This window comes from Halichoerus grypus, chromosome 13, assembly GCF_964656455.1.
Source record: "Halichoerus grypus chromosome 13, mHalGry1.hap1.1, whole genome shotgun sequence".
Taxonomy (NCBI): domain Eukaryota; kingdom Metazoa; phylum Chordata; class Mammalia; order Carnivora; family Phocidae; genus Halichoerus; species Halichoerus grypus.
This window is the reverse complement of record NC_135724.1, coordinates 13,800,320-13,826,498: the sequence shown is the minus strand read 5'-3', so window position 1 is coordinate 13,826,498 and position 26,179 is coordinate 13,800,320. Positions and strand designations below refer to the sequence as shown.

Sequence of the window (26,179 nt, the reverse complement as noted above, 5' to 3'; positions counted from 1 at the left end):
TATTCAATGGGCCCCTGGGTGGCTCAGTTGGTTAAGTGTCCAACTCTTGATTTTGGCTCTGGCAGTGATTTCTAGGGTCCTGGGATTGAGCTCTGCATGGAGCCCCACATCCGGCTCCGTGCTCAGTGTGGAGTCTGAGATTCCCTCTCTCCCTCCCTCTTCCCCTCCCCCCCACTCACAAGCTCTTTAATATAAAATCTAAAAAAAAAAAAAGTCCCTATTCAAACTTACCTAATTATCCCCAAAATGTCTTTTAGAGGGTGTTCTTTTTTAAAGATTTATTTATTTGAGAGAGAGAGAGAACAAGCAGGAGGGGCGGATAGAGAGGGAGACAGAATCTCAATGAGGGGCTCCACGCAGGGCTCGATCTCATGACCCTGAGATGACCACCTGAGCTGAAACCAAGAGTCCGATGCTTAACCAACTGCACCACCCAGGCGCCCCTAGAGTTTTATTTTGTTTTGTTTTGTTTTTAAGCCCGGGATCCAATCACAGATTATTAATTTGGTCATCATCCCCTTGGTATGCCTCTTTGGTCCTTTGATCATCATGCCTCTTTAGTTTTCTTTCCTTTAGGACAATGTAGTCCCCTGCCTGTGTTTGCTTTCATGACATTGATATTTTTTAAGATTCAGGCCAGTTGTCTTGTATAATGTCCCACAATCTAGATTTGTCTTATTTCACCATGATTATATTCAGTGTAAATATTTTGGCAAGAATACTACAAATAGTATGTTCTTCTAATGATATCCACGATATGAGGAAGAATATGGTATTAGATTATCCCATTATTGGTAATGCTCATTGTGACCACGTGATTAAGGTGGTGTCCATCAGATTTATTCATGAAAAAGTACCTTTCTGAAGCCCTTTTTTAAAAAAAGATTTTATTTATTTATTTGTCAGAGAGAGAGAGAGCACAAACAGGGGGAGCGGCAGGCAGAGGGAGAAGCAGCCTCCCCGCTGAGCAAGGAGCCCATCGCGGGACTCCATCCCAGGACCCTGGGATCATGACCTGAGCTGAAGGAAGCCGCTTAACCGACTGAGCCACCCAGGGATCACCTGAAGCCTTTTATTTTTTTTAAAGGTTTTATTCATTTGACAGAGAGAGACACAGCGAGAGAAGGAACACATGCAGGGGGAGTGGGAGAGGGAGAAGCAGGCTTCCCGAGGAACAGGGTGCCCGATGTGGGGTTCGATCCCAGGACCTGGGATCATGACCTGAACCGAAGGGAGACGCTTAACGACTGAGCCACCCAGGCACCCCCCGACCCCTGAAGCCTTTTAATTGAGGTGTGGAGAACACGTGAATGTTCTGCTTCCCAGCAACTTTGTACCCAGCGGTGAAAATGCCTAAATCGATTATTACATGTGGTGGTTGCAAAATGATAGTTTCCTCATCATACCTTGTGCCCAACTGTTCAGAAAGGTAAAGGCTATCTCCCCAAAAATACAACACTGCTTCCTAGGGACCCATAGAGAGGTAGAGTTGAAGTGTCAGAAGTTTGGCTTGCTAGATAGAAAATCACTGTTCCAGTAGTCCTCTCTGGAATGGAATTTGCTGAATTCATATACTTCTTTAAATATGGTTACATCAAATTATTGGTGATTTGAGATTCCCTCTCTCCCTCCCTCTTCCCCTCCCTCCCACTCACAAGCTTTTTAATATAAAATCTAAATTTTTTAGCTGGCATTCTTCTGTAAAGAAGAGCTTTCCCTCCACTCTCCTCCATCCCTTTTTCCTTCTAAATTTTTTAGGTGGCATTCTTCTGTAAAGAAGAGCTTTCCCTCCACTCTCCTCCATCCCTTTTTCTTTGAGAATCCCTATGGACTTGGATTCTTTTTTTAGTCACTGGGTATCATGTTATTCTTTTTGATACTCAAATTCTGCTAGATTTGCTGAGTAGGAGCCCCTTCATGTGCCAATTTTACTGAGTTTATTGGCTTGGGTGTCCTTTTGACATATCCCAATAGTTCAGGATTTCTGAACCAATTGACAAGAAATCTGGGCTATCCTGATTGGGTTACTGATCAAGATCTATCTATGGAGTTAGCAAGGTATCCCTCAAATGACATAGGATCTTTGGGAGAAGGTTGGATGCTTGGAAAAAATTAGGCTTCTTTTATGAAGGCAAAAAGATAAGAGATAGTGGGCTTAAGCTGGGTTGACAACTAACAGCTCACCAATAATTTGATGTAACCATATTTAAAGAAGTATATGAATTCAGCAAATTCCATTCCAGAGAGCACTACTGGAACAGTGATTTTCTATCTAGCAAGCCAAACTTCTGACACTTCAACTCTACCTCTCTATGGGTCCCTAGGAAGCAGTGTTGTATTTTGGGGGAGATAGCCTTTACCTTTCTGAACAGTTGGGCACAAGGTCTATTTGCAGACATCCCATAGAACCAGGCAAGTACCTAATGCCATCAGGTTCCTGAATTTCTTTTTTTTTAAGATTTATTTATTTGAGAGCGAGAGAGAGAGGTGGGGAGGGGCAGAAGCAGAGGGAGAAAAAAGTCCCAAGCAGATTCTAAGCGGAGTCTCGATCTCACAAGCCCGAGATCAGGACCTGATCTGAAACCAAGTCAGATGCTCAGCTGACCTTGCCCCTCAGGTGCCCCAAGTTCCTTTCTAACACGAGCCAGTAGCCTGAGGATTTTCCAAATCAACCCACTTTAGAATCAAGTTTATTTCTGGACAGGCTTCAAAGATTGGTGGATTCCAGGGCTTCTCCATGTTTCAATGTACAAGTGGGAGAACTTTGCCCATCTGGTCCATCTAAGTCCCTAAGAATCTCTCTGACAAATGAAACCACAACTTCAGTGAGACTCTGAATTTAACCAAACACTAGTCTCCCGGGAAAGGTGTCATACACCAGTGTTGGGCATGGATTCCCAGCTTACCAATACTGTTATAGCATCAATACTGATGATTTCTATGTCAAATGTCTTATAGTATGCTTTTGTAAGCCTTATCAAAACTTATCTTTTTAATTTTAAATATATACTTAATTTTTTCCCTTAAGTTATATATCAATGAATAATTTATCTGTGTTGTTCACAGGGACTTAAGACCAGCTTTTTTTTTTTTTTTTTTTTTAAGATTTTATTCATTTGAGAGAGAGAGAGAGACAGAGCACAAGCGGGGGTGGGGGGGGAGAAGCAGAGGGAGAAGCAGGCTCCCGCTGAGCTGGGAGCCTGATGTGGGGCTCAATCCCAGGATCTGGAGATCATGACCTGAGCTGAAGGCAGACGCCCAACCATCTGAGCCACCCAGGTGCCTCAAGACCAGCTTTTTAACTATAATCTTTAACAACAATATTTAATAGCTCTTAAATGCATGGTCTAACTAAACAATTTATTTTTGAGGTACCTTAAATCCATGACAATTTAAGTGATCAAAAGTATAGACTGTAAGAACAATGGCATTGGACACACATTGTTTCCCCGGCATCCACGTTTCCCTCACTTCCTTCCAACAGCCCTGGATTTTTCTTGGGGGGGGGGACCCACATGGTTCTGAGGAAACTGACTCCACTTCTGAGGCTCCAGTGAATATTCATTAATGGGCATGTAACCTAGGCCAATTCATTCAGAATGGATCTCAGGATTGGTCTGGCAATATTGGGACACGGGTGTTTATGGGTGTTTTCTTTTCCCTTCTAGATATGAACAAAGATTCAGGTGACCCCAGGAGTAGTTGGCAGTTACTTTTGGTTCCTAGAGCATTATTCATTCACTTGTTTATTCAGCAAACATTTATTAACATCTACTGTGTTTTAGATATCAAGATATAAAATTAAGTACAAAGTACGTTAAGATATTTATTTTCTAATGGAATAAACAGAGAGGTATAATGGGAGAGGGAGCAAATAAGTCAATATTCACAAAGACTGAAAGAACAGATTCTTGGTGTGGATCAGATTAGTTGCTTCATCTGAGCTAGAAGTAGCTGTATCTGGGCATCCTCCTTATAGAGTTGATATCATCATTAGTCTGCTCTGAACCATCCAATTAACTGTGCTTTTACTGAAATTCCTTACAGTAACCTAATTACAAAAGGAAGGGTTGCAGAGTCTCCTCAATCCTCAATCACTGGCTAGTGTCTTAAGCCAAAGTAGAATCTTAACTTGAAACCAGTCTTCTGCTTACATATAAATATTTGGATAGTAATGTCAATATCATGTTTCATAGCTAAAGAGGCAAGTAAGACACATTGAATATGCATTAAATAGTATATTGAATATGCCTTAAATATCATCTGGAGACAAGAGACAGTAGCACTATGCGTCCTTAAAGACGTCTTTTATGGTATATATCCCTCTGTGAACAACTTAGATACAAACGCCCCTACCATTACCACAATACCAATATCTGGCCCCTCTGAATAATTATCCAGGGAATATGTAAAATACCAGAGAATCTAGAGCAGGTCTTCTCAACAGGTAGGCCTGGTGGGAGGAATACCTTCCTAGGGTGTCTTATTAGAATCATCTGGGTAGTTTTCCCCAACTAAACACACCTACACCTCATCCTGGGATTTCCATTTGGGCCACTCCCAGAAAGGCACTTCAGGAGTACATCCCTCTTCCCCAAGGAAGGTGTTCTCTCTCTCACTTATAAAGAGTGGAAAAAAAGTTGAGGCTTGGTCTAGTGAATTGCAGTATGAAGAGAGGGCTGTGAAATAGTGCACTGCGGGATAAATAGCAAATTGTCCAGCTGATGGAAGACAACCAGAATCATTAAATCATTGTATATATGTCATATATATGCAAAAGCTTTGATCACTGAATTTTCTAATATTGGCCGAAGATAGAACAAAAGTCATCATTTTATTTTACAAATCTGAGTTCTAATATAAAATTTATGGGTCAAGTATTGCTGAGAGCTCCTACCAAATGGCTTCTTGTTGCCAAGGAAAATGTAAAGACCTTTTGCCTGGGTCACATGTAAAAATCACCTCCCAACATATATTATCTTACTACATGAGATACATGGATCTAGACAGGTGACTCAATAGGAACCTGTGAGTATCCAGCTAGACTAATATAATTATTGGTTGCCTAAAGTATTTCAGCCTAAGCTTTAGAAATGTGGGAGGTAGATGAGATAGGGTAGAAGATTCCAGGGAAGTTGAAGAGGACGCAAAAGGGAGCAAGAATTGTTAATAAAAGTCCTTACAAAGTTTTCTCCTGATTGTAGTAATTTCTACATTACACCCAAAGAATGCAAGGAAATGATAAATTACATGGAAGAATGGCTTTCGTGTACTTTGCCAATCTCAAATGTGTTGAAAATAATTCCCTCTCCCTGTTTTATTGCTGAACCTGACTTAGGCTTCAGTTCAGCCTTTTACTCAATTTTAAATTAGCTTCTTAGGGTATAAAGTTGTGAAATAAAGGGCTCAGCATATGCTCTCCCATAGATGTCCCTGTATTTCAGAGTTACAGTGTCATTCTTATTTTTTACATACTCCTACTACATAGCCGGAGTAGGACTTAAAACATTAAGAATTTAAAAGCAAACCCACCTTTTTAGAATTAACCCTCAGAAGACCCAGATGTAGGTATTAAAAACTGAGGTTATGTTGGAAAAAAAGCTACAATGTGAGACATTTTGAAGGTCCTCAAACCTTAAAAATGTAACAAAACTAAAAAAAAAAAAAAAGTTGAAAGCCTGTCAAGGTGGCAGCTTATTAAGTTCCTGCAATCACAGGGGATTTACACCGGCACCAGGATCCAAAATGTTAGTGTTAGGCACAGATACGTTATTTAGCAAATAAAATGATCCCCAAAAGATGGAGGCTGGGGGGTGGGGGCGGAGAGGGACTTTTGCTAAACTGTCGTGGAAAAAATTTCCAAAGAGCGTTACAGATCAGAGGCAACCGTTAGGCCAGAGGCGTCCACATCAGCGCGTCCCCCCGGGCCCAGAGGCCGCGGAACTCCCTCGAGTCTGGTCGCCTCTGCGCCCCCGGGGCCGCGCGTCCCCACCTCCGCTCTGCGCAGCCAGCACCCGGCGTGGGCGCTGGCTCGGGATCGAGGCGTCCGGGCTCCCCCAACCACAGCCACAACCCTGCCTCCCGAGCCAGCTCCCCGATTCGCAACTCAGAGCCAACACGACCCTGTGAAGTTGTGGTGGGAATTATGCCTCTGCTGACTCCCCGAAAGTCGGCCGGGCTCTGGAGGACTGAAAGAGCTCGTCTTGGGGTTAGCGCGCTCACTTCAGAGGAAGCTCCGCTACCGGGACACGTTCGATGCGGCCGTGGAGACAACCGGGCGCCGCTGGCCGAGGTGGGGCGGCGGCCCACGCGAGGAGACAGGGCAGGGGAGTCAGTAGTCAAAAGTCGGCCTAGGGCCCTGGGAAAACGTGAAATTCCCCCCTCAGTCCTCTCACGTGGGCCTCGCACGTTCCTCGTCGCGCTCGGGCGCACCTAGCCACCGCCCCACCGTCCCACCCGCGTCTTACCCTAAACTGGCAAAGACCCGATATTAGGACCGCGCGGAAGCCAGGGAAAGAGAGAGACAGAGAGAGAGAGAGAGAGACCGAGAGAGAGGAGTGGTCGGGTAGCAGTTGGGCGTGGCTTCTCTGAGAGGCGGTCCCTGGGGGCGGGGAGAACCACGCAACCGTCGACTCTGGCCGCTGATTGGCTGAGGTGCCTGCGCGGAGCCCGCAAGCGTCTCCGCCCGGCCCGGGCGCTCCTCCTCCTCTCCGAGCCGCTGGGTCCACACCGGCTCGCGAGGGAACCGCTCAGGCGCCGCCGCCCCAGCCCAGTGCGGACGACGGGAGAGAGGGAGGAGGAAGGAGAACACACTCGCTTGCTTGCTCCCACCCGCACTCGGGCTCCCAGAGCCGGCGCGGAGCCCAGGGGGAGGAGCCGCCGCGGGCACGCCCCGCCTCCGGCCCGGGAAGACGACGCCAGCGACCCCGCCGGCCGGCCACCGCCCCCCTCGCCGGCCGAGACCCGCCCCCGGCCCCGGCCCTGGCCCTCCCCTGGCGGCATGGAGGGGCCCCGCTCCTGACGGCCGCGCCGCCGCCTCGGCCCCCGCCCCCCCTCCCGGCCCCGCCCGCCTGCCCGCCCCCGCTCGCATGTCCGTGCCGCCTTAGCCGAGGATGCTGAGGATGAAGCTGCCGCTGAAACCGACGCACCCCGTGGAGCCGCCGCCCGAGGCGGAGGAGCCCGAGGCAGACGCACGGCCGGGCGCAAAGGCGCCGCCGCGCCGCCGTCGAGACTGCCGTCCCCCGCCGCCGCCCGCGGGCCTGCCGCGGGGTCCCCCCCCGCCGCCGCCACCACCGCCGCCTCCGCCTCCGCCGCCGCCCCGGGGGCTAGGGCCGCCTGTTGCTGGCGGACCAGCGGCGGGGGCGGGCATGCCGGGTGGCGGCGGCGGCGGGCCCGCGGCGGCGCTGCGCGAGCAGGAACGAGTGTACGAGTGGTTTGGGCTGGTGCTGGGCTCGGCGCAGCGCCTGGAGTTCATGTGCGGGCTGCTGGACCTGTGCAACCCGCTGGAGCTGCGCTTCCTCGGCTCGTGCCTGGAGGACCTGGCGCGCAAGGACTACCACTACCTGCGCGACTCAGAGGCCAAGGCCAACGGCCTCTCGGACCCGGGGCCGCTGGCCGATTTCCGAGAGCCGGCCGTGCGCTCGCGCCTCATCGTCTACCTGGCGCTGCTGGGCTCGGAGAACCGTGAGGCCGCCGGCCGCCTGCACCGCCTCCTGCCCCAGGTGGACTCGGTGCTCAAGAGCCTGCGCGCGGTTCGGGGTGAGGGTTCGCGGGGAGGCGCGGAGGACGAGCCCGGCGAGCGCGGGGAGGACGGCGAAGGCGAGGAGGACGCGGAGAAGGACGGTTCCGGCCCGGAAGGCAGCGGCGCCGAGCCCCGGCCCGGCGGCGGGCTGGGCTTCAGGGCGCAGGAGGAACTGCTGCTGCTCTTCACCATGGCTTCGCTGCACCCGGCGTTCTCCTTCCACCAGCGGGTCACCCTGAGGGAGCACTTGGAGAGGCTCCGCACTGCGCTCCGCGGGGGCCCCGAGGACGCAGAGGTGGAGGTGGAGCCGTGCAACTTTGCCAGCCCCCGGGCCCAGGTAAGGCGCGCGAGCCTCCCAGCACCCGCGTTGCGGTCACCGCCCCGGCGGCCTCCCTGGCCTGGCTTTCGGACGCCTCTTGGCCGAGCCTCAGCCCGGGGCAGGTGGCTCGGAATCCCCACCCCACGGCTCCCAGCCCCGTTAATACTAATTTTCGTTCTGCCGGGCGGTTCAGTTCCACTCTCCCACCCTCACCGCCGCCCCCCCCCCATGCACACTCAGGCACCCGCCATAACAGAATGCTCTAGAAGTCTCTTCCGTGCGGGAGTTGCCACGGAAAACATGGAGCTCTTAGCCTAGTCCCCCTCTCGGAGGAAGGGTCTCGGGACATTTTTGGCTCGGAGCATGTCGCCCCGGGTGGTGGGAAAGGCGCAGCGCTAGAGGTGACTGTGTTAGCCTCAGTCTAGCCCCGGGCAGCGCCTTCTCTTTCTCGCCATCTGGCGCCCTGGTTGCAGTTTTAAAGCTCTGCCTTCTCCCCTCGCTGAGGTGTTCTAAAGGTGCGCTCTCGGCGTGCTGCCCTTGTCTTCAGCACAAAGGGGCTCTTTTTGCTCAGTGAATGCCCGAGTTTATTAAAAGGGGTCGTAGGGCTTTTGGCTCTTGCTGCTAACTTGATGTTCCCAGAAAAAAACCTGATGTGGAGAGCGGCGAGTGACTCAAACTAGATGATCAGTAGCGCAGGTTGTCTGGGTCAGGAAACCTCTCCTGGAGCGGGCTGCTTACACCTTTTACCTCTGGCATAACTTATTTTCTATCTATCGAGTCTTGCCTACAGATTTGAGTCCGGGGGTATTTGTTGGGCCTTTAATGTAGGCATAAATGTTGTTTTCTAAAAGTTGTTAAACCGAAATGTAGTAGACAAGAATCCAGATGAGCCACTTGTCTCAGACATTAAGGTGAAATTTTATAGAGCCGTGAAAGCAAAATAATAATAATCTAGGCCCAGTATAGAAGTCCTTGATCGTAATAATTTAAGTGAGGAGAGGAGAGTAGGTTTCAGAGTAAAGGCTAGGTACAATAAGTTTATTTTCGGGGTTTACAGTCTTTTAAAAGGTACTAATTTGGTTGCCATACTTTTCAACCTAGGTGATCTCCAGGATGATATATTGGAAAGGGGGATTTTTTTCCTCCTTCCTTTCTTGAAAGTTAATTCAACTTATGTATCTGCTGTCATTCAATACACTGGAACTAAAACTGGGCATTGTATTTCTCCAAAGGCTGTGTGGACTCAATACCCATTGAATCAAGGAATTTGGGGGCTGGAAGGGATTTAGCGATAATCTAGGCTGAGCCCCTCCTTTTTAAAACGAGGCTTCTGTGAAGTGACTAACTCACATTTTAGGACATGTTTTATCAGACTCCAGTGTAGAAATGCTAGTATCCAGTATTTTTTTTTGGTGAGCTTCAAATTTTGTCTTCCAGTGTCTATTTACTACTAATATGCAGCTGTGTATACTGTTGGTAAAAGCCCCTTTCCACTCTTAGCCTATTTACTGAAATAATTACAAAAAGTCCTATAAGCCACTTATATTTGGAGAAGAAAGCCTGAAATTAGGAGCAATACTTCTATCTTATTTTTTAAAAATTTTTATATATTGTAAAGATGATCTTAGATTGTAGGTATATGAAAATGTCACACAGTGGAACAGTTTTAGTCCATTCACATCATTCCAACAAGGGTAACCGATTTCTGATTTTAACTGCTAGGAGTCTTACCCCCCGGCCCCCCCCCCCCATTAAATTTTGCTTGTAATGAGAGGGTCGGAAGGCGACTAGAGAAAGGGAGAAATGCGTGCAAACTAGAGTAACGAGATTTTCATCTTGACTGCAGTGTGTGGCCTTTTCTGGCAACCGGCGAGTGCTGGGAGGAGTGGGCAAAGTGAGGTTGGGCATCCTGCCATTAATTTCAGCACATCGTTACTTCTCAGGCAGAGCCCTGTGCTGAGGCCATCAGTTGAAGTGGGAGAATAAATCATACGGGATACACGTACTACAGGTGACGCTGACGGCTATTTTTAGACACTGGTGGCGTGATGAACTTTTCCCTCGGGTAGCTTAGGGTTACCGTAACAAATCATTCACGTCTCATTAAATTGTTCTGACCCCGCACTTTCTGCTTGTTAGCCTGGACTCTGAGGCCCTCAGCTGTGACTTGTTCTGGCCTTGAAGACATTTCCGCGGATCTTGTTGCTCCCAAGCTGTCACTCCAAAGGCAGCTGATGGGGGTGGATGGATTTGCATCTCGATTCGCTGCAGTCCAGACCAGCTGATGCTCGGCCTTGCGCCGCCGGTACGCTGCCGGTGGGGTAGGACCCACCTCGGAGTCTGCAGGGAGGTGCCCGAGTCTGGCACGTCCCTCGCGTGGACGCGACGCGTCGGTGGGTCCCCCGGTCACGCGCCGCCGCGGACTGGCCGACGCGTTTGGGGACCCGTCCCTTGGGGCTCCTCCCCTCCCCCTCCCTACAAGATGGCGGCCGCGGCCGCCCACGTGACTGGCGCGCCGGCCCCGCCCCTGGGAGGGCGGGCTGAGGCGGGGCCGCGCCTCCCGAGGGCTCCCTTAGGCCTCCGCCGGCTAGGCCCCGGCTCCGGGCAGCGCGGAGAACCACGTGGACGGTGGACTCTGAGAATGGCAGGGGGAGTTCGTGTGGCAGCCCTTTACTGCCCCGGAAGTAACCTTTTAGACACACATGTGTAACTTTCGGCTAGGAATCATTCCATTTTTCACTACTTTAATCCATACTAAACGCATAAAGTGGAACTAATTTCCTTTTCCATTAGAATAAAAGTATACTATCCCCGAATAGTGTTTCTGGCTCTTCCAAGACTCGTATTCAATACCTAATATGCAGCAGCTTCTCTTTTAAAGTTTTCTGTAAAAAAACTAGTAACGTTTACAGATAGAACGTGTGTTTTAAGGCGAATTTTATGTTAATTATATGCTTTCAAGTTGACCAGTCCCAGCAGCTGTTTAGTGACCTACCATGGTTACCATTGCTAACTAATAGTTGAGAGGGCAAGTCCACAAACTTAACCACTAGAATATACTAATTAGGTCATTTTAGAAAAATGAAGGAAGACTCAAGTAGATTTTTACATTTAAAAGTAATATTTCTCGAGGTTTTTTTCTATGAGATTTGGATAATGTTAAGTGATTTAGAGTAAATGTTACATTGGATTACAACTTAAATATTGCTTTTAGGAGACTTGTGCATAAAGTTCATCTTCTTCAACTGCTGTGGACTGCCAGTCACTTATATAAAATTCAACATACAATATGCATTAACAGTGTCCTGGGAAGTTTGTGTGATTGATGTAGTTTGCTGTGTTAATAAAGTTACAGACTGCCTATGTAGCGTAGCTGGAAAAAAATTGGTTTTAAAAAGGGGCCCCTTATTAGGAACCCAAACTGTATATGGCCTGTTAGCAATAGCGACAAAAAACTGCCTAAGTATTTTAAAAGATGCTAGTTTTGTTGCTGTTTCATTGAAAAGAGAAAGACAGCCAAGCTTCCTATCTTTGCATGCTTAAAGACTCTCCTAACTGCTCATGCAAATGGCTATTCTAATTTGGGGGGTTTAACCCCCAATTAGCAACACAAAGGCCGAAAAAAAAAGCATACAATGCATAGACTATCGTAGTAGTGGTTAGTGGTTAATATTGTGTGGCGGTGTTTCTCTGGAGATTGTGTTTTCAGTATCTTCAAAACATAGTTGCTTGGCAAATAGCTTGAATAAAACAGAAACTGAAAACTTTAGATAGTATTTAGTGTGGTAGATAGTATTTAGTGTTACTTGAATTAACAAGAAACATACCTGAACTAAAAAAAAAATTAAGTGGCCATGCGTCTTACAAAAATCAATGAAGATAACAAAAAATTGTTACTTTCTCATAGCATAGGTTAATTAATACGGTACTTGACAGAGTCAGTATCTCAACTCATTTTGATAGTACAGATAATGTACTGGTAGTGTTGGGGCCTGGAAAAAAAAAACAGTTTTAACATAAATGCTCCTACTCTAAGATAACTTGAATGTGTACGTGGCAGCACTAATCCTGGTGAGAGCACTGACTGGAAATGAGAGGGGAGAGGTCAGTGGTCAGGATTCCTGTTATTCTATTGGGCACTAAAAAGATGCTTTCTAAAGTGATTTTTAAGAAGAACGACTCTAAACTCCCAGGCAATAAATACCTTTATTTAATCGTTGGCCACCACTGGGAGATTTTAAACTGAATAGTATCACTGGAGCAGTGGGCGCTGAGAAGGCTTTCCTCCCTCCTACGGTGGGGATAATAACAGTACTTATGTGAGATTGTTAGGATCAAATGAACGAGTACTTGTAGAATGATGTCTGGCACATGATCTTTGATAAATGTTAGCAACTATAAGTAAAAGTTAAAAAGTCTTGTTTGGAAGGTAGTGGTAGAGGAATGGGAATAGCATCTCACAAATTACCAGTGAGGGAGAGAACCAGCCGTATCTTTTATGGGAAATTTTAGGTGGGTTTGGCTGCAGCAAAGTATAAGAGCAGTTCAGTTAATGAAGGCCGTTTGGAAGAAGCTTTTAGAATATCAGAGTTAGTGATTATTATAGTAGCAAATGGGAGCTACTGGTATCCTTCTCCAGTTACTTCTATTTTTCTGTGTAGTGATTTTCTCAGGTAAGAACTCAAGGAAAGTCTTAACTTAGACCACAATAGGAGGAGAGGGTGGTGGAGATGGAGAGGAAGAAACTACTTACCCTCACATTAACTAGTGTGATATATATATAAATATATATATACACACACACACGTTTTGTTTGTACTACCTTTTATGATTTTTGGGGGGGGGGGAGGGGACAGGAAGTATGCTGTAGAGACCACCAAAGGCCTTGAAGAGTGACAGCCTCTTTAGCAGTAGACTTGACTTACATGCCTGCTCTGCCACTCGCTCTGTGACATTAACCAGGCTATTTAAGTCCCTGAGCCTCAATCTGCAAAATGGGGATAATTTTATTTTGAGGTTGTGATTGAATTAATGAGGTAAGATGTAAAATAGTTTACATACTGTCTTGAGTACGAATTTTCTGTTGAGAATGATGCTCAATGCATTTTTCTTTTCCACTAAGATGTAGCCATCCACATTGTTATATCGGTTGTATTCATGAATGGGCTTTTTTTTTTTTCTTCCTACTTAATGAAAGTCCACATAATGTAGTATTCTCCATATTGTTCTCTGTTACCATACCTCTAAATTGATTGGTGTTCAGGAAAGATTGGTAATTGGAAAGGTACTGTTTGAGACATTTATTTGGGGCAGTTATTTTTAATTTTTTTTTAAAGATTTTATTTATTTATTTGACAGAGAAAGATACAGTGAGAGAGGGAACATAAGCAGCGGGAGTGGGAGAGGGAGAAGTAGGCTTCCCGCGGAGCAGGGAGCCCGATGCGGGGCTGGATCCCAGGACCCTGGGTTCATGACCTGAGCCAAAGGCAGATGCTTTAACGACTGAGCCACCCAGGCGCCCCTATTTTTAATTTTTTTGAATTTATTTATTTTAGAGAGAGAGAGCACGGGCACAAACTGGGCGGGGAGGGGCCGTGCAGAGGGAGAGGGAGAGAGAATCTTAAGCAGATTCTGCGCTGAGCATGGAGCCCAACTCTGGCTCCATCCCATGACCCTGAGATCATGACCTGAACCAAAATCAGGAGTTGGGCCCTTGGTCGACTGAGCCAGCCAGGCACCCCTGGGGCATTTATTTTTAATATTTATATTGTAAAGATCTGGTATGCCACAGATAAAATAAACCCAAAGGAAGCATTTCTCTGGGTCACAAATTATTAAAATACATATTCTCTCCATAGTGGGTTTGGGGATAGGAATGGGGAACATACATGTTATGATTTTGGGTTATCAGTAACTCCTGTGCAGCCATAATCTACTTAAATCTTTATCCAGTTTTCACATTTAGTTAGGAAACTATTCTATAATTTAAAGCTGTTTTGCAGTTTTGTTAGGTTATATAACTTTTTATTACTTCAGAGCACAGCCTGAATAAAGGAACATTTTGTGCTTTTTTTAAGAGAAGCTACTAAATTGGCTAATTTTTAAGCTTATTATTTTTGTCTTTCCTTGAGAAATATTAAGCTAAATTTTTTTTTTTTTTAAGAGAGAAGCAAAAAAGACATGCATTACCCTTGAAGCAGACTGAGCTTCGACTCTTTTTTTCATTATGGAGGACTGTGGAACAGCACTCCTCTTACTCACAGAGAATGCTTTGTCACAAAGCCTCGCTCACGCAGTCTGTGTAAACAGTCACTCTAGAAGGGAAGTGCCTCATCGTGTGTAGCTGTTACACGTGGCAGGGCTCCTGGGCACTTGGTAGGCCGTTTCCCTTCTGTCCTTCCTATGCTCCAGGGAACCTTTGGCCTTTAATTCCCTTCTAAATGTCTTGGCTCGTTCAAAGTGTTTCATGCTTATTCAAGAAATAACTTACTTGAGGTCAGATTTAGGTTTTAAAAAGGTCGCTTCGGCAAGTTGTTTAGTCTTTACAAGTTCCAGGCTGCTCAGTAAAAAATAGGGATAATGTCACCATTTCTTGTATATAACTGCTGTGAGGATGAACCTGATCATGTGTATGAAAATGCTTGGTAAACGAGAGTAAGATGTATATATCCATTGATCTAGCCATCGTCCAAACAGGGAATAGCACAGTTGGGTTGCAGTGGATGAACAGAAATGCGAAAGTTGGGAGAGCTGGTAGGGGTTGGGTTACAGAGGGCCTTGACAGACTGGGGAAAGGAGTAGGTTGTCAGCAGGTTGCAGTGAAATTGAAAATTTGTGTGTGTGCGCTGGTGGTGTGTCTTTCTGCAACGTTCACTGTCACTTTATGTGTAATGTGTATGAAAAGCATGAAACATTGATTAAAAAAAAAATCTTCCAGGCTAATCCAGTCCTCTCAGCGGTACCATTATACTTCTAATCACTCTGATTTGCTTGATAACCTTAATCCTCTCTTTCCCTCATCCTTGCTGTCACCATTTTCTTCCGGGACTTTATTCCTAACGGATGCCGCTGTTCGCAGCCTTCCCACCTCTTACCTGTGGGGTAGCACTGCCAGATACGTCTTCCTAAAGCAGTGTTGAATCGCATCACATACCTTGCCGTGACTGAGGGAGCCTGGCCTCCAGTAAGTCTTTGGTCTTAAAATCCGTCTCCCACTTTCTTCACACATCCCGTCTTCATTCAGAGCTGGCCTATGCCATCATCTCCTGCATGATGTTTGCTGGAATTGTCCCTGTGGCTGTCTTCTCCTAAGATTCTTTGGTGCCTCTGAATTCCAGCAGCATGTGTATTCTGTGCTGTAATTTTGGTACTTCTATGATTTTTTTCCCCCTATTTCTAAGAAAAACTTTACTTTGAAATATTCTTAACTTATAAAATTGACCTTCCTCCTAGATTTTAAGTTCCTCAAAGTCTTAGGCATCGTGTCTCATTTTTATTTTGGTCAGCGTTGCATATATCATAAAAGCTCACTCAAAATTTCTTATGCTTAGCTTTTTAGATACAGCTCTGAGAAATACCAATATGATAAATTGCTTTAAGACAAAGTACATCAGGAAGTGTTTTTTTTTTGTCTTGTACGAATTATAACTTCTCAGCTACTTTATAACAATCTTTGCCGCTCTGTGGTACAGGCACAACTGTTTTGGAAATAATGAAAGGAATTGCTTCTTTAGGTAAAAGCGTGGAGCAGTATAGATTTGAACTGAATCTTCAATAGGTGAATGCTCAGTAGTTGTGTTTATTAATTATTCTTCCCAAATCAGGCCATTTATAGTCCAAATTAAGCTTTGTGTGTGTGTGTGTGTGTACATAAATTGGGGCAAACCTACAGATGATGCTTTGATAGGGTGGAAAAAGTCATCAGTTACAAGCTAGTTTCTTACTTGAGTAATTGTGGTTGTCTGGTGTTGATCTCCAATTTATGATTTGTTTGAGGAGTAGTAGGAGTCAGATACACAGTTGAGATAGTATCTTGCTTAGGATCAGAAAGTTAAAAACTTACTTTGGTCACTGAAGTGAGCCATCTACAGTCTAAGAATGGGGAATTTTTACGTTTCTTGTTAGGAATATCTAAACTGGGATAGTTAAGAAACCTAACTTTCCCCCAGTATATTGTTTTTCGGGAGAGGAGGGTATCAAATGACTGAGATTCACTGGTGGTCCTTGAAGCAACAACAGGGTCATGTGTGTTTGGAGGGTACTTCTTGGGAAAGAGACCATCAAGCTTACGGAGAGATTGCCTGATGAAAAGAGCGGTTTGGGGTGGTTTTGTTTGGGGAAGGTGTGTGTTCTAACAGGTGGCGTTAAACACAAGTCCTAATGCAACGTTTCTCCACACTGTCCTATTTACCAACCTATCAATCAGTCACTGTCAAAAATCCTTTTTAAACTCTGTAAGCTTCCGTTTCTGCATGGTTCCAGGAACATTTCCCCACTGGAGCTGAAGGCTGGGGCTCTGCTGCAGGAGCTGGAGGCTGTCGGGCTTCTGAGCCCAGGTCTCGCTTCCTACTGAGGACCCCTTGAGTCCCCTCCCTCTCATCTCCTGTGGGGTGGGGCAGGGAAGGAGAGGGCAGTTGGTAGGTATATATGGGCTGGGGGGGAAAGCACATTCTCTATAGATCTGCTGCTACTTATGCTCAGGGGTGTGTTCTTTTCACCTCCCCTAAAATGTCTGGTAAAGTGGGGATTTAAAGGTTTGGGGGCTGCTAGCCCAGGAGATGTAGCAATTCCTGGTTTAGCGTCCTAGTTCTAGGGTACGAGAGGGGATCTTTTTCCCTTCTGTAGTAGGAAAGCAGAAGGTTGGTTGGTAAACACAGATGCTGGTTCTAAGGGGGGGGGGTGGATCCCAGCTTTGGTTTAGACTGGGAGGCTGTTTCTCGCCCCCCCCCGCCCCGCCTTCCATACCCTTGTAGTTTGTGGTCTAAGACAGTTGATAGTTCTCCCCCGTCCACCTGTCAGCTGCAGATGCCTACTAGAGATTGCACTGTTCCCACTGAAAGCAGAAACATGAAGGGAGTTTTACAAGGAAACCCTCGAGGCCAGTGACATTTTTCTGGGATGAAAACTACCACCCTCCTCCCCAGTAGGCTTCCCTATCAGCATTCTTTTGCTAGGTCTTCTCTAATTGCACATCCTACAAGTTCAGTTCTCTGGAAAAGACAATGACATCAACAATTTGAATGGTTTTTATTTTTATTTTTTTTAAAGATTTTATTTACTTATTTAGAGAGAGAGAGAATGAGAGAGAGAGAGCACATGAGAGGGGGGAGGGTCAGAGGGAGAAGCAGACTCCCTGCTGAGCAGGGAGCCCGATGCGGGACTTGATCCCAGGACGCTGGGATCATGACCTGAGCCGAAGGCAGACGCTTAACCGACTGAGCCACCCAGGCACCCTGAATGGTTTTTAAAATTTGTAATAAATTCATAGAGCTCCCCAGAACACATAGAAAGTTATGGTGATGTTCCCTCCCCCGCCCCCCGTTCCACCCATCCAGCTGCAGTCCAGCCCTGCTCTGCACAGGCCACCGCTTCTTGCACCCGTGTCACGTTGAGGGGACCTTGTAGAGCCGTGGTCACAGTGGCCACGGCTGGTCTGGGGGCTGTGGTGGTAGAGAGGACACACAGGTTCAGTGAACTGTGGGCCCCCCCCACATGTGGCTAGGGTGCTTTAAACCCCTGCTTTAAGATGGTCAGTTCTGCCACACTTATCTCATACCTTCTGGCTAAACGGAAGAAGAAGCTACAAGGGAGGTGAGCCCCGATCCCAGCCGGAATGTGCACGATGCTCAGGCCGCCGACTCCAGGTGTCCGTCCTCTGACCTGTTGGCACGGCAGGTGTCGGCAGCGGGGCTCTCGTGCGCTGCTCACCCGGCCCATTTCTTGCACGTCATTTGCCCTTTTTCAGTTGCTAGAAGGGGATGCCAGGCATTACCTTGGGGTGGGGCATGCTGTTTCATTAGCAGAAATGAGGCAAACGCCTGCCTCTTCTACCACATCCTCTCAAAGAGGCAGCAGGGACCTCTTCAGTTCTCCCCGACACCTTCCCTCTCCTTCCACCAAAATGGATGGAATTTGACATCTCAGTAAATGGTTCTAATAACTAATCATTTTCTCACATTCAAAGCAAGGCTTTCTATGAATCTTGCTTAAATAATAACATGCTTTAGTTGGGACCCTGGTGATTGAAAGAAGAGAATTTAAAACCTACAACTATAACAAGTTATCCCCAGATCTAGTGGCTTAAACCAGCACCGTTTTATTATTATCTCGCAGAGTTCTGTGGGCCAGGGGTTTAGACCGGTAACTAAGAGCAAGGGCAGCTTCTGTCAGCCGCGGGGTTTCTGGAGATGCAGCTGGGCCTGGAGCCCTCTCTCTCCGTCCTCTGTCAGTGTGGTCTCTCTCGTGTGGCATCCTCGGGGCAAGTGCACTAGTACACGGTGGCTCGGGAGGCCCAGGCTGCAGGGCTTCTGGTGACCTGCCCTCAGCAATCCCGAATGTGCCTTTGCTCACATTCTGTGGGTCAGGCAAGTCTCGGAAAGCCGGCCGAGATCCACCGGCTGGGGAGTTAGACCTACCTTTCAGTGGGAGGGCTATCAAAGTATTTTTATCTATATTTGATCTACCACAAAACCTTAATAGGATGTTGTGGTTAGATACTAATGTTAGTATTCAAAGTCTCATTTGATGAGTGTAAAAAAACTCCTGAAGAAGTTAGTAAATTAAGAAAAAAAGCTAAGAAATTCTTAATTTCTTTATTTTTTAAATAGAGAACGTCTTGGTGTTTTTAAATTTAGTCTGCATCAAAGGACTAGAGGAGACATGCAGAACATTGTTAGATGAGCTAAAATAAACTCCATCTACAGCTTGACCTTTGTTAAAGTAAAAGGAGGCCAGTGTGACCTTTGTTCTCCATGGTATGTTAGAAGAGTCTCTTTTGGATTGTCCAGCCACTTGACTATTTCAGACTTTCCCCACATTGGAGAAATCTCAAGTCTATAATTGCATTGGATTTACATGTATAAAAGTTAAATGTGAGTAATCTCTGGAATGAACGAGCTGTCCAGCCTGCCTGTGTTACGTGACGTGGATTTGCGCTAACCGGAGCTCTTAGAGGAGGCACGCCTTAGGACAGAAAACACTTTACTCCGATGAGTTACAGAAGGGAGGAGAGCACACACATTCTAATGTTTTTTTGTGTTCCTGTGCATAGTTTTTGCAGGCTTAGAATTTTAAAATTTCATTTCTTAATCCAAGCAGAGAAAAATTCTCCACTTTTCACTTGGTCCTGACACTTTCATCTACCTAGTCTTTGTAAAATGCCAATTCTGGCATGACCTCTATAGTGTGTTTTCCTGGGAATCTGAACTTAATAGAGAAGGCGGGTGTAATGCCTCTCTGTAAGATTCCATTAAACCAGTGGTTCTCAGATTTTTATGGCACCCTTCCCCCTACTCAGAGTAAAGGAAGCATATGTGACATGTGGAAGGGGGAGACAGCAGAACGGAGAGCCATTCACTGTTGGGACCAGTAAACTTGATTCTGACCTCTGAAGCTCACGAGGCATTAGATTAAATTTTTTTTTAAAGATTTTATTTATTTATTTGTCAGAGAGAGGGAGCGAGAGTGAACAGCACAAGCAGGGGGAGTGGCAGAGGGAGAAGCAGGCTCCCCGCCGAGCAAGGAGCCCGATGTGGGACTCAATCCCAGGACCCTGGGATCATGACCTGAGCTGAAGGCAGACGCTTAACTGACTGAGCCACCCAGGCGTCCCATTAGATTAAATTTTTATTAAACTGATAAAATTGTAAATTTTACACATAGTTTCTAAATTTAGTCTAAATGATTTTGTGTTCTTTTGTGCCAGGTATTTCACTTAGCACGATGTCCTCAGGACTAATCCATGTTGTAATATGTATTCAAGTTTTATTCCTTTTGTAGGCTGAATAATACTCAGTTGTGTATATATGCCACATCTTGTTTATCTGTTCACCCAACAGTGGACATTTGAGCTTCCACCTTTTGGCTATTGGGAGTGACGCTGCTGTGAAAAAATTATTTGTTCAAGTCCCTCCTTTTGCTCAAGTCCCTAGCTTCTCCACCTAGGAGTGGAATTGCGGGACCACGTGGTAACTCTGTTTAAGTATTTGAGGAACTGGTTCGCTGTCTTCCGCAGTGGCTGCACTATTTTCCTTCCTATCGGGTAATGCACAAGGGTTCTGGTTTCTCCACATCCTCACCTACCTGTGCTCTGTGTTTTTGGAGAATAGCCATCTTAATGGGTGCGAGGCTGTATCTCATTGTGATTTTGATTGGCATTTCCCTGATGAAAACTATTTGTGTTTTTTTTTTTGCGTATTTTGCATTTGTATTCAAAGGTGTTATTTTTAATTTATGAATCATGAATGAGCAGTGTAGAAAAATACTCTATAAAAATGGTTGACATATTCAGCTAAACTTCTTCCAGTTAACACAAGTATTTGAGAGGATTACAGTGCTTTATTTGTATTGATTTTTGAAATACTTAGAGCAATGTTAGGCCAATGCTGTTTTATGACTTTGTGGTAAATGATCATAAGGTCTGGATTAGGATACAGGTAAATTTGTTGTTGCTAGAAGAATTCTCATGGTCTACCTTTTTAAAATCATTAATATTGAAAATTGGTGAATGCCATCATGCTAAATGTTTTGGAAGTTGGATGTTGTTGAAGAGATCTGTGCTGTCCTTCTCATTAAGTGGTTCTGTGTAGACAGATGCTTATTTCCTTGGGTTTCTACAGGAAGACAAGCTATATATAAGGCTGAAGCTTAGCTCCCAGGAGTCTCTGATGTGATGCTTTATTCCCAGAAATGGAGCTGTCAACGCGCAGCCCAAACCTATTGTCAGGCCAGCATGCATGATTGGACAGCAGAACAAAATATTTTAAATTAGGATTCTTGGAAAGTGTTGGGTTTTCTGTTTGTTTCATTTCTAAATTGACACACACAATTTTAAAAAATTAATGTATATTATTTATTGCACATTTGTCAAATTGTAATTGTTGAAACTGGGGTGGTTTGTTCTGAGTAGTATTTTGAGATTCTGAACATGAAGGAGTAAGATGTGTGTTGTGATAAACAGCAGTTCTAAGGCTGTTTTATTTTTTTGGCTTAATCAGTGTGTTGGAACAGTATATGCACGGCACTGCTTCAGTTCTAGAGAGCTGTGTGTGAGATAAGCAGGCCCTTCCTGACTCCAGGCAGCAGTTCTCCTAGGAGTAAAACTTCTTCCAGTTTACTGAGGATAGTGATTGGCTGAGCAAACTCAGATTTAGAGCACCCAGTTGCTGTTAGGTGGTTTAACATGACTAATGGTAAACCCGCTGTCCATACTCATTCTTGTTCAGAAAGATTTGGCAGATATTGATGATAACCTTTTGTAAAACTTTTTCCTACCAAAGCATCTTGTTAGACCATCACTACAATCAAGTAGTGAATAAAAATTACAGTAATTAATGTAAAAAATAAAATTCCCATATATGTGGGGGGTTAGCTATCCTCTTTTATCTGTGTTCCTTTGATTCTGGTTCACTTTGGTTCAAATTGACATCACTGGGAATTCTGAGTAATAATGTGCTGCATGTCCCAAGAACACTGGGACAGTAAATAATTGATAGAATATTACTGTGAAGTGAAGATAAATATTGATATCAATAAATATTGATTCCTTTTCCTTACTGGTGAATGCCAGTTTGTGCCTTTCTGCCCTTAACGTGTAGTCACCTATTGGATCTCTAAAAATTGCTGTTAAAATGGTCGCTGTTAAAAGTATAAGATTTTAATCTGGTTTATTTCTGTGGAGTTGACTCTTCTTAGTCTGTGGAGTAGATTAACATGTGCCCCTCTTTCTCATCTAGAATGATTCTGCTCATGGTGATTACACGCAAAGTAATGAGGCCAGTTTACTAGAACAAGCCCCAATACCTCATGATGGACTTCCTGTGGCACCTCATAGAACCCAGCGAGAAGGTATGTTTGTTTTTTGTAAACTTACAGGAGAAGGTTGCAGAGTGCTATTTACCTTGGTTAACTCTAATTCTTCTCTTTTTTGGAGTAGAGAAATCCTACAGGTCCTAGGTTTGGCTCAGGCACCAGTCCCCCACTTTTTGGAGTCTTCATCTGGGCTCCTGCTTTGCAACACTTGGCCCGTCCTGGCTTGTGCTTACTTGGTTCTGCCTTGCGGTTGGTTGTCTTAAATCTAGTTGGATACTGTCAGAGGGCAAAAACCTTAACATTTTCCCAAAGTATTTGGTGTAGAGTGCTTTATCTGGAGAATGTGCTCAGCATTTCCTGAAAAAAGAAATTTTACGGAAGTTCACTGTAAGAAAGTGAAGATATTTCTTACAAGCCCATGCTTCCTGCAGTAATACAGATTTCAAGAGGGCTGGGATGGGGGAATTGAAAGGACATTTTCATGTGAAAAGAAAGGAGTTCAAATATTCACTTCTCTTTATATTCGGGGAGTCCATTAACCTGAGGGGAAAATTGAAATGGAAAACGTAGATGCCACCTGGGTAAAGTGTGGGCAGTAAGCATCACACTCGGTTATGGCAGCTTTGAATCAACATCATTTTGCCTCCTTTCAGTCCTAACAATAGTCCTTTCTGTGTAATACATTTTTCCTCACAGAGGAAAAATAGGTATGCATGTTTAATGTTTTAAATAAAGTCTACATAATTACCTATTCCATCCTATTCAATGAAACTACTTGAGTCATAGCCTCCTTCAACCACACCCACTACACATGCGAGTGACCTGAAGCAGAGTTTGCTTTTACAATGAAGGTCCTTTTTTTTTCCTTTTTAATAAAAAATTATTTTAGAAAAACAAAAAACTACATCAAAATGCTAACACCCGCAAGATGGTACTATAGATGATTTTTCTCATGTTCTTTATTATTAAACAAATGCATGTGATCTCTGCTGCTTAGTTTTAATTTATGAGGGCTGCAGCGTCTCCCTTACCCCGGCCATCCCTCACCGTATTCTTTTGTCTTGCTCATCTTGATTCTGAGAGATCATGGCAGGTAGAAGACACAGCCATATTCCCTTACCGCAGAATGCCCTAGTGGTCCCCTGCCCTTAGCCCACTGATTCGCAGAAGTAGAGCTGCTTTGTATTTTCTGAACATAGATTAGGTCAGATGGTTTTGATTAAATAGCATCATCCTTTATCATAATTTTAATAGAAAAGGTTTTGAAGACGGCAGACCCTCCCTGCCCCGCTTTGGCCTTGGTTGGACTGCAGCAGTTTTGAGGAGTTCAGGCTTTCAGCCTGGCTTTGGAGATTTTCTTTTGTTTCCGTCCTCAGCATTTCTCACCCGTGGAGGGGACATGATCCTAGAAGCGGGCCACCAGACACCATATATTTGGAAAGTTGGCACAAAATACTGGTAGCAGTATCTCCTTAGTCTGTTAGGAATGTCTGCTTTCCAGCAAATTTCTGTATCTTACGTTTCCTGCTTTCTCATTGCTCACCATCCGTGATCTAGAACAATCTTTTTTTTTTTTTTTAAAGATTTTATTTATTTATTTGAGAGAGAGAATGAGAGAGAGAAAGCACGAGAGGGGGGAGGGTCAGAGGGAGAAGCAGGCTCCCCGCTGAGCAGGGAGCCTGATGCGGGACTCGATCCCAGGACTCCAGGATCATGACCTGAGCCGAAGGCAGTCGCTTAACCAACTGAGCCACCCAGGCGCCCAATCTAGAACAATCTTAATTCCCTGTCTACTTCTATTACTTTGTGTATTCTCCTTCATCTATTTTAACTTCTTTCTCTCCAAGTAAATCCTTTCCTTTTCTTCACCATCTCCCATCCCCTGAATTTAACAGTGACCCGAGCCTGTGGAGTCCCTCTCCTGACTCCCCTGTGACCTTTGTCATGTTCATGACTACCAGTCTCATTATTGCTTACATGCTGTTTCTTCTGTTTGAGCAAAAGTTTCTCTTGCCCTTTTTTTTTTTTTTCTCAAGTCCCTATGTTATGGTTAGTAGACTGGCTCTTTTCAATTTGTAAAGATATTTACTTCCTGAAAGATGATATTTTTATTGAAGGATGTGTTAAATGAGTAGTTCAGGAGTTTGTACATTTGTTTACTTCATTAACAAGCTGACATCTTACCTGGTTCAGTTCAGAATTACTCATGTAACTTATGACCACTGTTTTATCTGTGTAATAGATTTGTGAAAATTTTTGTCATAGTGAACCTTCATAGTAAAGTTCATTCATAACGTTAAGTTTGTAATACCATTATATGATATTAAGGGTCGTGTTGAGAACAACAATTTATAAATTCCCAATTGGAAAGAAATTTTTATCAGTTTTATATACTTTTGAAAGTTTTTTTTTTCAGTTTAAACAAAAACTAGATATTTTCTAGTTTACACCTACTATGCATAAAAACTTGAATAAAGTGCTGTATGTGGTAATTGGAATAACAGCAGTTTTGGAGATGATCCTCTAGAAAAATAATCTTTACTGTAGGTGTATTTTATTTATTTATTGGTGCTTAACAGGATGTTTGGAACTACTGAGGTACTCGGCATGCTGAATGGATATAGAAAAAAATTCACGGATGAACGGCACATTGCTATGCTTCTACACTTTTCGGTTTTATTTCATGATTTAAGACCAGTAGTAAAGATGAAGCTAAATAGCTTAATCGTTTTGCATTTGTCAGATTGGGTCACTGAAACCTGCATCTAGTCTCTGTAGAACAAGTCTACGTGTTTTCTTTCTTTCAGCCGTGCACATTGAGAAGATAATGTTGAAAGGAGTCCAGAGAAAAAGGGCTGACAAATACTGGGAGTACACCTTCAAAGTAAGCCCCTCTGCCCCCAACAGATGTCTCATGTACCGTGGTAAATGACTTTTTGGGAAAAATGAAAATTGATCTTTGGAAAAACTTACAGCAGGTTTGCTAATTTAAGAAAAAGCTGTACGTAGACATACGTTTGTCCTAATTAAGGGACTGTCCTGTTTTCAGTATGTGCTGCATGGTTTGCCAAGGTTTTAACTGTATCACGTTAAAGTTACTCTGACGATTTTATAAAAAAAAAAAAAAAGTAAGAGCCTTCGATTTGAGGTGTAAGATGTATCTTTTAAAGTAAAAGTAAACGTTTTCACTAGTATTTTTTTAAATCAAGATCACGGGCGTTGTCTTTTCCTGGCATGGTTTCCCTGATATCTTTCTCCTCCTCTTCTTTGTCCACGAAGGCTATTGGCCTTTGTTCCTTTGTCTTCCTCTCTCTGATTGCTTTCCTGTCACTCTGTCCTCAGACAGCTGTCTAACTAACCGTAGAGTCCAGCTTTGTCATTCCCCATGTCTCCTTTTTGCCTGTTGACTGTCATGCGGATTCCTTGTCCATGTCTTCCTTACTCCTCCCTGCTTGGGCTTCACTGTCTAGCCCTTTCTCCTAAGGTTGGACTGAGCGCCTTGAAGCCAAACGGACCGACGCCACGTTTCTGTGCTCCCTCACTTCAGTTCTTCCCCGAAGGTATTGCTTGCCAAACTTCAGCTCTACCTTTCTCATGAAGTCATTACTGATCCTCCAGCAGAATGTGTTTCCATTCATTCATGGTATCCTCCCATCACCAGTTTCACAGAGTCTTCTATTTAGGTGATATGTTTTTCCTCTCCAGTAGGTTATTAGCTCATGGAGAGCAGGACTCTTCATCCTCTGTCATCCCACCATATCCAACTTGCTTAGTACATTGGTTGAATGAATTTCAGAACTCTGGCTTCTGCTCTGTGGGGGAAGTAGCCTCAGTTTGCAAATTTTAAGTCCTTATCTCCACATATTTCACTGAACATTTTGATAACCCATGGCACAAGCCACTGTGCTCTCATCATGCAGTTACACGAGTTCTCCTTTTGTTGCTGGAGCTCTTAGCTTGTTCCTTCCTCCAAGCTTTTGTCATCCCCAGCTCTGGAACAGTCTTCCCCAGGCCATGGCACAGCCCACATCCCTTCAACTCCTAGGCTGGCTCAGGTGCTCCCTCCTGTGAGGTCTTTCTCGGCACCTTCT

At 44.9% G+C, this 26,179-nt stretch overlaps 1 protein-coding gene across 4 annotated transcripts in view; it reads left to right on the top strand.

The window, feature by feature from the left end:
- The first annotated feature begins 6,723 nt into the window (after positions 1-6,723).
- ZCCHC2 (zinc finger CCHC-type containing 2) overlaps positions 6,724-26,179 on the top strand; it is a 62,497-nt gene continuing 43,041 nt past the window's right edge. For all 4 annotated transcript variants that reach the window (XR_013443280.1, XR_013443279.1, XM_036109041.2 and 1 more), the window contains exons 1-3: positions 6,724-8,078; positions 22,013-22,124; positions 24,896-24,972. Coding sequence is in view for 2 of the 4 variants with exons in the window: in XM_036109041.2 (XP_035964934.2) it covers positions 7,113-8,078; positions 22,013-22,124; positions 24,896-24,972 (1,155 nt within the window). In the remaining 2 variants the exon portion in view is untranslated. The remainder of the gene's footprint in view (positions 8,079-22,012; positions 22,125-24,895; positions 24,973-26,179) is intronic.